The sequence below is a fragment of the Gavialis gangeticus genome, unplaced genomic scaffold (genome assembly GCF_001723915.1).
Source record: "Gavialis gangeticus isolate Ggan-Ray unplaced genomic scaffold, GavGan_comp1, whole genome shotgun sequence".
NCBI classification, from domain to species: Eukaryota; Metazoa; Chordata; order Crocodylia; family Gavialidae; genus Gavialis; species Gavialis gangeticus.
Window position 1 is genome coordinate 61,734,297 of NW_017728995.1, and position 13,390 is coordinate 61,747,686.

General features: G+C 43.6%; 1 protein-coding gene across 1 annotated transcript in view; it reads left to right on the forward strand.

The window, feature by feature from the left end:
- The first annotated feature begins 8,376 nt into the window (after nt 1-8,376).
- ARHGEF4 (Rho guanine nucleotide exchange factor 4) overlaps nt 8,377-13,390 on the forward strand; it is a 491,134-nt gene continuing 486,120 nt past the window's right edge. Inside the window, exon 1 of the mRNA XM_019503706.1 lies at nt 8,377-8,777. Within this exon, the coding sequence (XP_019359251.1) occupies nt 8,562-8,777 (216 nt within the window). The 5' untranslated portion in view covers nt 8,377-8,561. The remainder of the gene's footprint in view (nt 8,778-13,390) is intronic.

Sequence of the window (13,390 nt, forward strand, 5' to 3'; positions counted from 1 at the left end):
CCCCCCCCCCCCCCCAACAAAAAACAGAAACAAAACCCCAACAAAATAAAACTTCTATCTTTGGAAGGATAGGATATAGGGCCAAAATGTGGTAGATAGAGGCTTTTTGCTGGTCTTTGCCAAGCAGGCCAGCATAAAAAAGGCAGTGGCATTTTGCAGCCCATTCATGTGGCATGCTAGCCTAACCAGCCTGTTCTAGTCTGAGGAAATACTGTAAACAATAATGTGCTCTTGTACAGCCCTTTTTATCCATGAATCTCAAAGTGCTTCACAAAGGAGCAGTGGGTATCACTATTTCCGTTTTACATTGTGGGAAACTTGCTAGGGTTGGGGAGATCCAGGGTCACAGCAAGCCAGTAGAAGAGCTGTGACTTGGATTGATGAGCAGATGGGTTAGATGGCTGAATATGGGTTATGTTTCCAAGTGCCAGGCCCCAGGCTCCCTTGCCGTGCTGTGGTGTTTGACTGTGCCCTTTCCCTTTTCTCAAATGACTCTGAAAGCCTGTAATGGGTTGCCAAGCGTTGGTTGTCTCCTGCAATGCTTGCATCTGGCAGTGCTGTCTCACATTCTCACGTTCAGAGGGGGCAAAGAAAGGCAGTAGGAGTTTGCCAGCAGTTATATGCTCCTGTCACATGGTCTAGCTATGACATCTGCTCTGCAGGCAGTACTTTTGCTTCATCTTTCCCTGCTGGATCAGAAATAGCCAAGGGCTGACTTCAGTAGCAGAGGAGGGGCCAGTACCTGCCAAAGATTCTTTTGTCCCTACCAGATGTACCAGCAGGCACTCGTGCAAAGGACGTGTAGCCTAGATCATGCAGTGAGTATACGACACTGATGCCAGCCAATGCCTACCCATTTAGCATACATATATAACTACCCTTAGCTTACCCTTATGAGAGCCTCCAGGTTTCCTGTAGGTTTCTCTCCTTTGCCACTACCTGCAGCACTCCAAGATGCAGCTACCAAGTAGAGTGCATCTCCATAGTCTGATCACATGGCCTTTCTCTCCAGCATTGCTTGGGGGAAAGTGTGTTGCCCCTAAGGTGTCATTTGTGGCTTTACGCAAAATACTTCATTAAGTAACTTGCATAAATTGTCAAATGATCTTGACAGCTCTGTGTGCAAAGCTCAGATCAGGCACACTGGGAGCACTGTAAGTGGACCTTACTAAGGTGTTTTATTCCACATACGTTCTTATTATAGTGCTCATCACCTGCATATAGTGAATTATTTTGGCATGATGTTGTAGCTGTGATCAGGCATTGTGGGAAAAACAAGGATTTTTGTGGATGATACCTTATAATGGACCAAACACATGGTTGGGATAGACTTGGATAAGCTTTTGAATGTAAAGCAGCCTTTTTTCAGGTCAGAAAACTTGTCTAAGTCCAGGAGTAACCAACCTGTAGCATGGGTGCCACAAGTGGCACAGGCAACCTCTGTGTGTGGTATGTAGCAGATGAAGGAGCACAAGGAGCAGAAAGCAAAGTTGCAGATTGGGCAAGGAGCACAAGGAAAGAAGAAAGCAGAACAGCTTGGGAACAGGCAACAGAGCAGCAGATTGGGGAAGAAGAAGGAGTGTGGAGTGGTGCTTGGGGAGGGTGTGGAGTTAATTTATGGTATGCCTGCTTAAAAGGTTGGCCCAAACTGTCCAAGTCTACCTCAACCATGCAGTCGGTCCAGTAAAAAATGTTGCCCACAAAAATCCTTGCTTCTCGTATGTTGCTATGTGCTTATGTCTGAAGATGAGGTTAAAGGGGAGTCTCTTGCAGGAGGCAGTAGGAAGCAGGAGGTAGTAGGTTTGTGATGGTCCTCTTTTCCTGGGGTGGCCAGTTCTTTCTACCTACTTGGGCTTCCTTAGGGAAGCTCTGTCTCTCTTGCTCAGACAAAATTAAGTCTTAAAATGGACATTCCTTTATGCCAGACAAGTGGATCCTGGAGCTTTTAGATGGTTGTCTAGGTGCCCTCATAGATTGCATCCATGCATGTGTGGACATTTGGTTCCCTGGGGACAACCAGCAGTGGGGATTCCTTGTGCCGTCCCTAGTTATTCCCGTGGAATACCCGTGCCACAGAGCGCTGGTGCTTGGCAAGTTACCCTGGGTGGGGTAGGGGAGGCTGGAGCCAGCACTGGGCTCACCCCAGAAGCCCTATCTGGGGTCTTGGGGGCCTCTTGGGGTTGCAGCAGCAGCGATCCTGCTGTGCAGAGCCTGGCCAGCAGCCACAGCGCGGCTCCAGTTTTGAGTGGTGCATGCTGCCCCCATGTCTGCCGCAATGCTTTTTTTTCCCCAGTTGTCAAAAAAGCCCCCCGCGCTGCTCCCCACAACGTGGAGAAGAACTGAACATGCAGCATATGGTGCCGCAGATGTGTCTGTGGCGCCACATAGCACATGGCTGCGCTCATCTGGACATGGCCATTGTATGTTTATTGAGCACTCTTAAGGCTTGTGATCTTGAATTGGAGATTAGTGACTCCTATACACTTCCTGTTAAATTTGGGCATAGAAATAATCACATTAGGAAAGACTCTTCCTTATGCAGCCTGGCATAATTTATAATCTCTGATCTACCTGGATTGTTAAAGGGAGTGTTTGGTTAGTGTTGTGGAAGAATATTTTGTGTAAGCCAAAAAGTGATGCATTGCAAACACCAGGAAACTGTTTATCATTCAAGACCATTGAAATCTGTGGGAGAAAGACAGATTATTGACCTATATTATACTTGTGAATTTCCATTGAAGCACATCACTAGGAGTTTTGGGAAGGAATGAGTTCAGAAAATGTACTGGAGGGTAAACTGCAGAGAAGTTTGCCCCCAGGAATCATGCTATTTTCAATGAAATATCTGCATGTAAAGATGAAGGCAGAGGTTTACCATAATGGTACTTTTGAAATTTAACATAACGAATGAATCAAATAGTACATAACTGGTAACCTTCAGCTATAAGCATTTGAGACATCAATGCAACTCCTTGGAGAAAACAACCATACCCCATTGTGATATGCAATTATCACCATACTGCCTGAATCACAAGTCCAATGTTTTGTTTTGCATTAGGCTGTTGAGTCACGTTTTGAAGCAGCTGTTCTAGCTAGTTATGATTACAATACGGCCCTCCAGCTTCTTCAGCACAAAGTGTACTATCAAGAAGTGGCTCAAGTTTTTGTGTGCGCTTTTTTTATTTATTTATTTATTTAATTAAAAATGCTTCATAGCAGAAACATGATGTCACACTTCAGAAAGCGCATTTAAGGTCCTGTCAGGTCATGCAGAGCTCCCAGTTCCACAGATCTCTTCCGCACAGCCCCCACAGCAGCTGCTCATGAGAGCTTTGGGGAGGGTGCTGCTTCCCTCCCCACCCCTGATTTGAAAAAAAAAAACAAAGAAACTAGAAACTTACTTTTCAAACAGGTTGGGAATTCTTTTTAAATAAATTACTTCATTTTCCCCAGGCAGTCCTAGGTGCATTATAAGGTTGACTTTGTTCTAAATAAGCTCATAAAATAATTATAAATGGGTAGTCATCCTTCTATGGGACTGGTGTTTTTGTCAGAGCCCTTCAATAATCAGTTGACTTAACACTGTTCAGTATCTTTACCAGGGAGCTGAGAAAAATCCATAAGTCCGTTGTAATAACTGCAGATGACAAATTGTTGGAGTGGTAACTGATGATGGGGACAGGTCCACATACAACATGATCTGCATTGCTTGCAGAAGTGCATTATCTGGAATAATGTGTTTTAATACAGCTATATTCAGGTAGGCTTGAAGTGCATAGGTCATGCCAGGTGGACTATATAGTGGACTGCAATGACCCTGGAATGGACTTGAAGGTCATAATAGATAAGCTCCCAGTATGGTGCCACAGCTAAGAGGGCTAACACAGTACATGAAAACTTAAGCAGAAGAATAGCAAGTAGGATTTGTGTATATAGCATTAGTGAGATCATTAATGCAATACTGTGCTCTGTTTTGGTGCTCACGCTTCAAAAAAGGTTGTTGACAAATTGGAAGATTTAGGAAAATACTTACAGGAATGTTTTCCAAGCTTCAAAATCACATCCCAGTAAGGGGTTAAAGAAGCTTGGTTTCCTTAAGTTTATTCAGAGAAGGGTAAGAGGCGACTTGCATTCTACATGCAGCTATAATGTTGCCAACAGACGGTTCTTTAACCTAGGCAAAAGGAAGTATAATGAGATCAATGGTTAGAAGCTGAAAATAAAACAGTCAGGCTAGAAATAAAACTTGGACTTCAACTGTGTGGGTAACTTAGCTGTTTGGAACAAATTTCCGATTAATTCTTTAGCATGTGTAGTCTTTAAGCCAAGACTGGATAGCTCTGTCAAGGAATGGTACATCTCAAACAGGAGTGGATTCTGAAGCTACTGGGTGAGGTCCTAGGATATGTGTTCGGAAAGAGTTCAAGCTGGATTGTAAAGATTCTTAGAAAGATTTGCAGCCTTGGATATCTATGACTGAATCTATCCAAAGGGGTGGCTATGAAGGCTCTGAACTTCTTTCTCAGGGCAAAGGTAAGAATAGTGTCACAGTGAACCAATGGACTGAGAGGCATTGGCTGTATCTTTAACATCCAGCTCTGTGGATCTGATCCTGGATCACTCAGTGAGAGTAAGATGTGTCCATCTGTGTGCTGCTGGAGCAGCTAGGCAGTTTTTAATGGGAACTAGAGCATGAATTAAATGCGGGGAAGTCGAGTGAATTTTGTAGGCTGTAGAAGTAGCCAGAAGAAATGCTAAAGATGTATAGAGTCTCTTGTTTTGATGGAAGGTTTAGTGTTGAACTGTGCAGTGCAGAACACTTGATGAGACGGGCTTCAATTAAATAAACATGTTTTTTGTTTATCTTCATAAAAAGACACCAACTCACTCCTCAGCAAAAACTTCAGAACAGTTGTGTTTACAAAACATCCATGGAAGTCTTTAGGAACTATTGAAAAATAGAACAACATAACGGATGTGGCTAATCCTTTTTAACCAAGTGTCTGGTTTACGAAACCCCACCCTTGGGCAGGACTTAGGGGTATTTTTCAACATATTTGTGTTTGGCAGAAACATGGAATGACTCTTTACTGGCTCTTGCTAAAAGAGTATATAACGATAAAAAGGATCTCAGTTTGACTTCAGGAAGCCAGTGTGTCTCAATAGATGTGCTACTGCTGTGTGGTACTAGAGAAGGATTGCAATTGACTTCTTGGAAATCCATTTAGTATGCATTCATCTGGTATGTATTTTTGTCTTGACAGCTTCACAAGTGCAGACTTATGAACCTTGGTTGGGCAAAAAAGAACTAAGAAAATGTGGGTCAGTCAGAATTGGAAAGGGGATCAACTTGAAGGGGTCTCACTCAAGACTGACAGGCCTATATATGAGTTTTCCTTAAAGAAGAACAGTGACCAGAAAGATTGTCATAAAGCACATTGAGTAGAATGGTTGGAAAGCACTTAACGCTTCAGGTAACTTTTGTACACAAGTTTGTACAGTTAATAGAGTGTTTTCTAAGACTGCTTCTTGGAAAGCAAGGCTGGAAAAAAACCCCAAAACAAAAAAACCTTCTCTGAAATGCACAGAGAATATGCACGTTGCCTTAAACTGGGTGCCTAGAGAAATAAAGATACAATGTACCTAATAAACTCTGATGGAACTTGAACATACAATTATATACTTCTGTATCAATGACTAAACCAAAAGATTAGGTACTATAAACTTGCAAATACAGGGCTAGGTTTTCCACTGGCTCATATCTTGTATAACAATTTACAGATCTGCAGAATATTTTGGGAGAGGCTACACAAGGCACAAATGAGCAAAGAAATAAGGATCAACATTTTTAGTTCTTGGCCTTATGTATGTACCTTTATTTTCTTAACACTTCCCTCTGGTGCTACCAGTGTATTAGATCCATTTGTGGAAGGAATAATGGGAATGCCAGTGTTGGCAAATAATCTGTAGTTTTCTGGAATTTTAATGAATTCTGTTTACATGTAGCAGGGTTAGAAAAATGGGGATTTACATGCTGGTACACTAGTCTTTGACTTACTGCTGTTGGCACCACAAGTGGTAGCAGTTTTTGGAAAGTGTGTGCATTTGGAGGGGTGGAGGAGTGTCGAGGCTATTGTAGAAACCCCTCTAGTGAGTAAGGCCACAGACAATGGATTGTGAACATTTCTTAACAGGCTGGAGGAAAAGGAAGATGCTTTACTCATGTGTAAGGTCTTTGTCTTTAACCACTCCCATACAGTTTTAAAGCCTATCTAACTGCATTCATAGGGTTGTTAGGCAAATTAGGATCAGAGCTGCCATACTGTTCCCTTGTTTGTTTGTTTGTTTGGGGGCTTTTGTCTGTCTCTATTTCTGTGCCAAATATGCTTTGATTTTTTTTTTACTTCAGGGTTGTGGCACTGGTCATGCAGAAGACTGGCTGGGGCACAATCCTTTTACAGAGAAGATAGCTAGCTCTGGACCTTCAGGGAAGGGAAGCAGGAGGGAAGCAATAGTTAGAGCACTTCTCACAGGTGGCTGGAGTTACCGTGCTTCCCTCCAACCAGTACTGAGAGAAACCTGGGTGAGTGCAGGCCCACCCACAGAGTTTGCCAAGAGACTTGAGGAGGGCTTGTTTGTTACCAGATGGAATGAGAACTTTATTGTGGCATGCTTTAGCTTGGACAGTAGATACTATAGTTAGCATCAATATTTAGCATGTTGTTTTGTTTAAAGAAATGGGGAGAGTCCTGTATAAGGTTTATCAACACTGATATCCCTTTAAATGACTGCAGCTAACTCAGGACAAGGTAAGGGGTTATTAATTCAGAAGAGGAGATCCATCATAGGGAAACTGCAGACACTTTATTGGCAATGTGAGAACGCGGTTGGGCAGAGAACCACTTGAATACTCCCCAGCTGCTCTGCAGAATTCTGGAGCATGCTTGCTGTTAACATCTGCATTTGGGATTGCTTGCAGGAATGCCAGTGGCTTTCTTCTTTCTAATGTCACCTGCATCACATGGCTACTGCTAAATTTATTTTTACAGTTCTCAAGCTTCTGCCACGTGCATCCATTAGCCTTGAAGAGTAGGGAAATGGTGATGGTGGAATCTGTTGGAGTAACCTGGCTGAGCTGGACACCTCACAGTATGTTTTAGCCAGAACAATGGGAGAGCTCTTGTGTGGTTGTCCTTCCTATTCCAGCTTTAATGAAAACTGGATCTAGTCTGTAGGTGTCATTGTAGCTCTTAGTGTCGTCTGTGTTCTGAAGCACTGTACAGGGCAAGGGTTAGGTTCTGTCATTCTTGATAGCATTTATTCCACAAGTAATCTCATTAGTTCCAATAGGATTGGGAGGATGTAGTACTCAGCATTATTAAGGGTGACAGAAGTGTACCTTGAGGTTTTCATTGCAATGCATTTTACCATGCTGTGTATGCAGAAGTAGCCCAGAATTACTAATGAGACCTGTGGTCCTCATGTCCAGCACACTATTGGAGAGAACAATGTGGTTCAAGACACCAGAACTGTTACTTGGTCTTTCTGCAAATTGGCACAGGATTTTTTTTTTTTTTTTTTTTTAATTTCTACCTGGACATCCAGCAGAATCAGGGAAAAGGAAGCATAGTTTAAAGACTTGTGTGAAGGATGGCAATTTCTGTTGTAATAGCTAGTATTACCGTGAAAATTAGCTCCAGTGATAAAAATGAAATATTAAATTTATTAGTCTCATTGAAACTTGCTGGACTGCATACAATTAAACCTGCATCTATCAAGCCATTTCACAGGAGCCATTAAGAGCATAATAAGTGCATCTTAAAATGTTAGCATGGACAAATGTGTGCTGTCATAAGGCATAGAGACGAGCTGTTTAAAGTTTAGCTGGAAAACTGCTTAATCTCTAACATGTTTTGTTCCTTTTTTGGCCTACGGAAAGGCCGTTCATTATTTCAAAATGTCTTGGCCCCTTTCCATCTGTGAGACCTCATTTATTCTTTTGAAACTTTGTAGGCTTCACAAGCTCAGCATCTGCAATATCACAGACAATGAATTACTGTGGCTAGAAATCTTGGGAATTAAAAAAAACCCCTCCTCCGTAGGAGCACAGCCTTCTTACAGAACTGGGACTTGTTCTGAGGAAGCGCAGTTGGCAAAAAAAAATTTTTTTTTTTCAAAGATAACTGCTTTTTCCTTTTTTAAAAAATGAACAAGGGAGTACTGATACTGGGGGCTCGCTCTTTAAATAAATGGAATCTTTCTCTCCTCTCTTGGCAACGGCAGGAGTATTCTTGTGCTGTATGACAAGGCTCTCCTCGCTAGTGCTATATTTATCTTGTAGCTGTACACACATTTGCAAGAGGTTGTTCAATAAGAGGAAGGCAGTGAGCCAATGCAGTTTAAAGAAAGTTTGTTTCGGCATAGTCTAATTTTTGGGTTGGCTTAAAGACAAAGCTACATACTTTTGGAAAACCAGGGAGTGTAATTACTGATATGAAAAAAATATTCCCTGAGTTGTCTGTGGAAAGATCAGGGCTTTGTCAAAGAAGAAAAGCTCTAAAATGGAGTTCAATAGGTGCACAAGTGCACCCGTAGAAGAGGCTCGGAGAAGACAAGAGGCCGGGGAGGATGCTACTCCTGATTCTGGCAGTAGAGTTGTCAGTGAAGAGCTGGATCTGGTACAAATGTATCTTACCTGTTTACCTGACAGATACATGAAAGCAAAATTCAGCCTGACTGCATATCTGGCATGCTGGTTGGTTCTGAAACTCTGCAAGGTAAGAAATTCTAGTATTAATGTATTGGGATTATTAATAGACTTTTGTATGTGCTGAGATGGCAAAGTGAGAAAAGCCTCACAGCTGTGCAACCTGATAGTCTTTTAAAGGATAGTTCTATGCTGCGTGGTCATCTTCAGTGGCATCTTAATAAAAGGGACATACATATATTTACTAGTTGTTATTGAAAGAGGTGTCTGCAAGAAATTCATACTGTTTAAAGCTGAACAGCATCTAGGGAATACTATTGGAGCATCTAATGAATAACTGCTACCACCTTTCCTATGTACTCCATCACACACATGGAAGGACACAGAGGAACTGTATATTAAAGCTTGTCTTGGGCATAAGAAAAGAAAGCACATTGTATACCTCCCAGGAATGCATGGTAGCTCTCTTTATGCTGTCACATTTACCAGATAAACTCAATAGCTGAGAGGTGCCTCCTTCAACTTTAACGATAAAATTGTGTACTTTTGAGTTTCAGCATGGTGTGTGTGTTTTTTTTACCATTAGTTTATTTCTATTTTATGCTTGGTAAGTAACACGAGCATAACTGAAATGTATGAAATCTCAGTTAAATGGCATATCATCAAGTGGAAGGCAATATGTTTTTGATCAATGTATAGAGCCTGCTAATAAATTATGGTATGTTCCACTCACCTTCTAGAACATTGGGAGCCAAGCTTTTTTGGCAGTCATGCCACAAATTAGCCCTGCACCCTCCCCAAGTGCTACTCTGATCCCCTTCCCCTGCATGATCTGCTGCTCAGTTTTATGCTTCCCTCTCTGCTCCCTGCCTGATTTGCTGTTTTGCTTTCTTCTTCCTGCCCTATCTGCCACTGTGCTGCCTGCTCTCCCTGATCTGCCATGGGCCACACAGAGAGGCTATCCATGCCACTTGTGGCATGTGTGTCATAGGTTGGCCACCCCTGTTATAGAAGCTTGCTTTAAAATTTAGGCCTGATATATCACTTATGCAGGATTGCATATTGCCTAAGTTTAAGGACAGGGAATTTGTGATTGGGGTCAGAAATAATAGCTGTATAGCTCCCACACCTCTCAATTTCTTCAACTGCTATGTATCCCTATGATTCTGTGTTGCATGTTGTTTTATTTGTCCTTATGTCACAAAAGTAGATTGTGAGTCAAAGAGATTATAGAGGTTTTTTGTGTGTGTGTGTGGTGTTTGCGTGTTCCCACCTCCTATCTCCATTTATCTCTTTTTTGGTTCCCCATGCCTTCCTCTTGTATGCCTTCTGGAAGATTGTCATGTGAACTCTCAAAAAGAAAAATTATCCTATTAATTTCCAAAAGTTACAAAGGGTTTTGTCTGAGGCATGCGCTATATGCGGGGCATGTGATAATGCGGGGGTAGGAATTCAAGGCTTCAAGACAAAGTGCCCCAGAAACAGCAATCCCTTATGTAAAGAGACTGTCTATCACTAGGTTTTATTGGTGCAGCATTGTCAATTAAGGATGCAGTCTGAACGTTGTTTGGAAGCATAGGGCTGTGTGAAACACCATCGTTTCATGTTGATGTCCGTTTCACCGTTTTGAAGGGACAGTGTTTCATTTTGTCATTTCGCTTCGTAGTGCTGTTCCGTTTCATTTTGTCAAAACTGTTTCACTGTTTCAACCATTATGACATTTTGCCCATAGGCTATAATTGGGAATCAGGATTTGTCATTTCTTGCCTGATTCAGATGAAAATTGCAGGGATGGTAGCCCCTTTTGAGGGCATGAAACCTGCCAAGTTTCAAGGGGGTAGGCGCAGAGGTTTCTCAGAAACTGCACCTCAAACTGCAAAAAGCAGAACTCAAGACACATGGTGGCAGCAGCAGGCGCTTGTCATCTGGTGCGCAGCTCCAGGGGCCTGCACCCCTGGGAGGGCCGCAGTACTGTGCTGGACTCCTGGGGGTGCAGCTCCTGGATCTGTGCCGGATGACAGGAGGCTGCAGCTGCCACGTGGGAGCAGCACTGGGCGTGACCTGCACCCAGTGCCAGGGAAAACTAATGCTGCCACTGGGCAGCCTGGTGGCAGGATGCAGGGGAGAGCCAGGGCTGCACTTCAATCCGTAGCCCCATGGAGCTCAGCCCGGTGGTGGGAGGTGGAGCACAGCCCTGGCTCTCCCCTGCCTCCCGCTACTGGGCTGCTTCAAAACTTGAAACGTTTCAAGTGCCCTCATTTTGTTTCAAAGCGGTTTTGAAGCTTTTAGTTTCATTTTGATTTCACTGTTTTGAGCTCAAAATGCTTCAAAATGAAACGCTCAGTGAAATTTCACACAGCCGTAATAACTCTGCCACCATGAGCCCTAGGATAGATGCAGTTCTGTCAGTACGGAAGCATCCAGCTCCACTTAGGTCTAGCCCCCACATGGGAGCATGTGGGTGGAGAAGTGACACTGTGATTCTGCCTTCTTCCTGGTCCCCCTTCCTTCAGAGTCAGTTTTAAGCCTGGTGAATACTGGGAGAAAGTTGATGAGGGTGGAAGTGTCCTTTTCCCCATCTGTAACCAGTTTCCTAAAACACAGGAAGACTCTAAACATTTAGAGGTTCTCAGTTAGGATTATATGTCCAGTAATACACTTTTTTTACCTAAAAATCATTTTCTGTTTACCACAACATCAGGTTTGTATCTCTTGTTTTCATGTATATCCCCTTGTCAGGTTCTCATGCTGTAGTCTAGAGAGCTCCTGTTGCGTTAGGAGAGAACTAAAATGCAAAATTTCTTTACTGTTTTACACGTAAGCATTTACTTTTATTTGATCTATGGATCTTAGACCACTTTCTATCCTGTTCACAATTAGATATCTAACCTTGATATTTGATTCTGATATACCTCAGGTGCATTTCTGGGAGAACATGGTGTTAGGGGGAGCTTAAATGATGTCTGCCTTGAAGTACATTTTTAATTTGGTTTAAACTGCCTCTTACTGCCCCAAACAATGTTCTACTGGTGGTGGAGGCAGAAAAACTTCTTGTGATTGTAACAAAGAACTTTTGGTCTATACTATCTTTGTGTGTTGCTGTTCACTTTCTGGGGATGGAGAACATTTTGTCTCTGGGATCCTCCTATTGCCATGCAGGCATGATGAATGTTGTTTGGGAAAAATCTGGCAGCATTACAAGCAAAAGGGAACAATTGTATTTTGACCCTCTGGGTTAAAATCTGTGGGGAGCATGGCACAGGGGACACAATGGTGGGAGTCTGCTACAGACCCCCTACCCAGGATCAAGACCTTGACCAGGAGTTACCAGGGAATTGGCTGAGACCCCATGTTCCTGGTGCATGGTTGTCATGGGAGCCTTCAACTACCCAGACATCTTGTGGGAAGAGCGCTCGGCCAAATCCAAGTGGTCGCAAAGCTTTCATGCGTGGACAAGCTCTATCTGACCCAGGAAGTCTATGGGCTGATGAGCAATAAAGCGCTGTTCGACCTGGTACTGGGAATGGGGGATGACCTAATTAACAACCTAATGATTGAAGGGAAGCTGGGTGATAGTGACCACAAGCTGATCACCTTCACCATCCGCCGTAAAGCTGGCAAATCAGTCAGCAGTACAGACGTCCTTGACTTCAGGAAAGCTGATTTTGACAAGCTCAGGAGGCTTGTCAGTGAGGCCCCGAAGGGCCACAACCCAAAAGGGAGGGGAGTTCAGGACGAGTGGCTGCTCCTTAAGGGAGTGATCCTGGATGCACAAGCAAAGTCTATCCCATCTCAAAGGAAAGGCAGCAAAAGGGCACAGCAGCTCCCTTGGCTCTCCAGGGAACTAACGGACCTCCTGGGTCTAAAAAGAAAGATGGAGGACCGGATCCACCACCAAGGAGGAATACTCTGCTCTGGTCCAGACCTGCAGGGAGTGAACCAGGAAAGCCAAGGCTGCGACTGAACTCCAACTGGCTACTAGTATCAAGGACAATAAAAAGTCCTTTTTTAGATATGTGGGGAGCTGGAGGAAAAGCAAGGGCAACATTGGACCCCTGCTAAACCAGATGGGACAACTGACACCCAGGAAAAAGCAAACTTGCTAAATGGGTACTTTGCGTCAGTTTTTCACCAGTCCCATGGGACGCCCCTGGTCATAACGGGACAGGGAGGCCCAGGTGCAGGAGATTCCTTACCCCCCATCCATGCTGACCTCGTGAAGGAACACCTTGAGGCCGGCTGACCTCAAGTCAGCCAGCCCTGGCAGTCTACACTCCAGGGTACTCGAGCTGGCAAGCATTATAGCTCAGCTCCTGACACGGATCTTCGAGCACTCCTGGTGCTCTGGTGTAGTGCCCAATGACTGGAAGAAGGCCAATGTGGTGCCTATCTTCAAGAAAGGGAGGAAAGTGGATCTAGCAAACTACAGGCCTATCAGCCTGACCTCTACCCCGGGGAAAGTCTTGGAAAAGATTAATAAAGAGGCCATTCTTAACAGACTGGCTGATGGCAACATCCTGAGGGACAGCCAGCACGGGTTTGTTGTGGGTAGGTCTTGCTTGACCAATCTTATTTCCTTTTATTACCAGGTGACCTATCACCTGGACAAGGGGGAAGAGATTGATGTCATATATCTTGACTTTAAAAAAGGCTTCGATCTGGTATCCCATGATCACCTCTTGG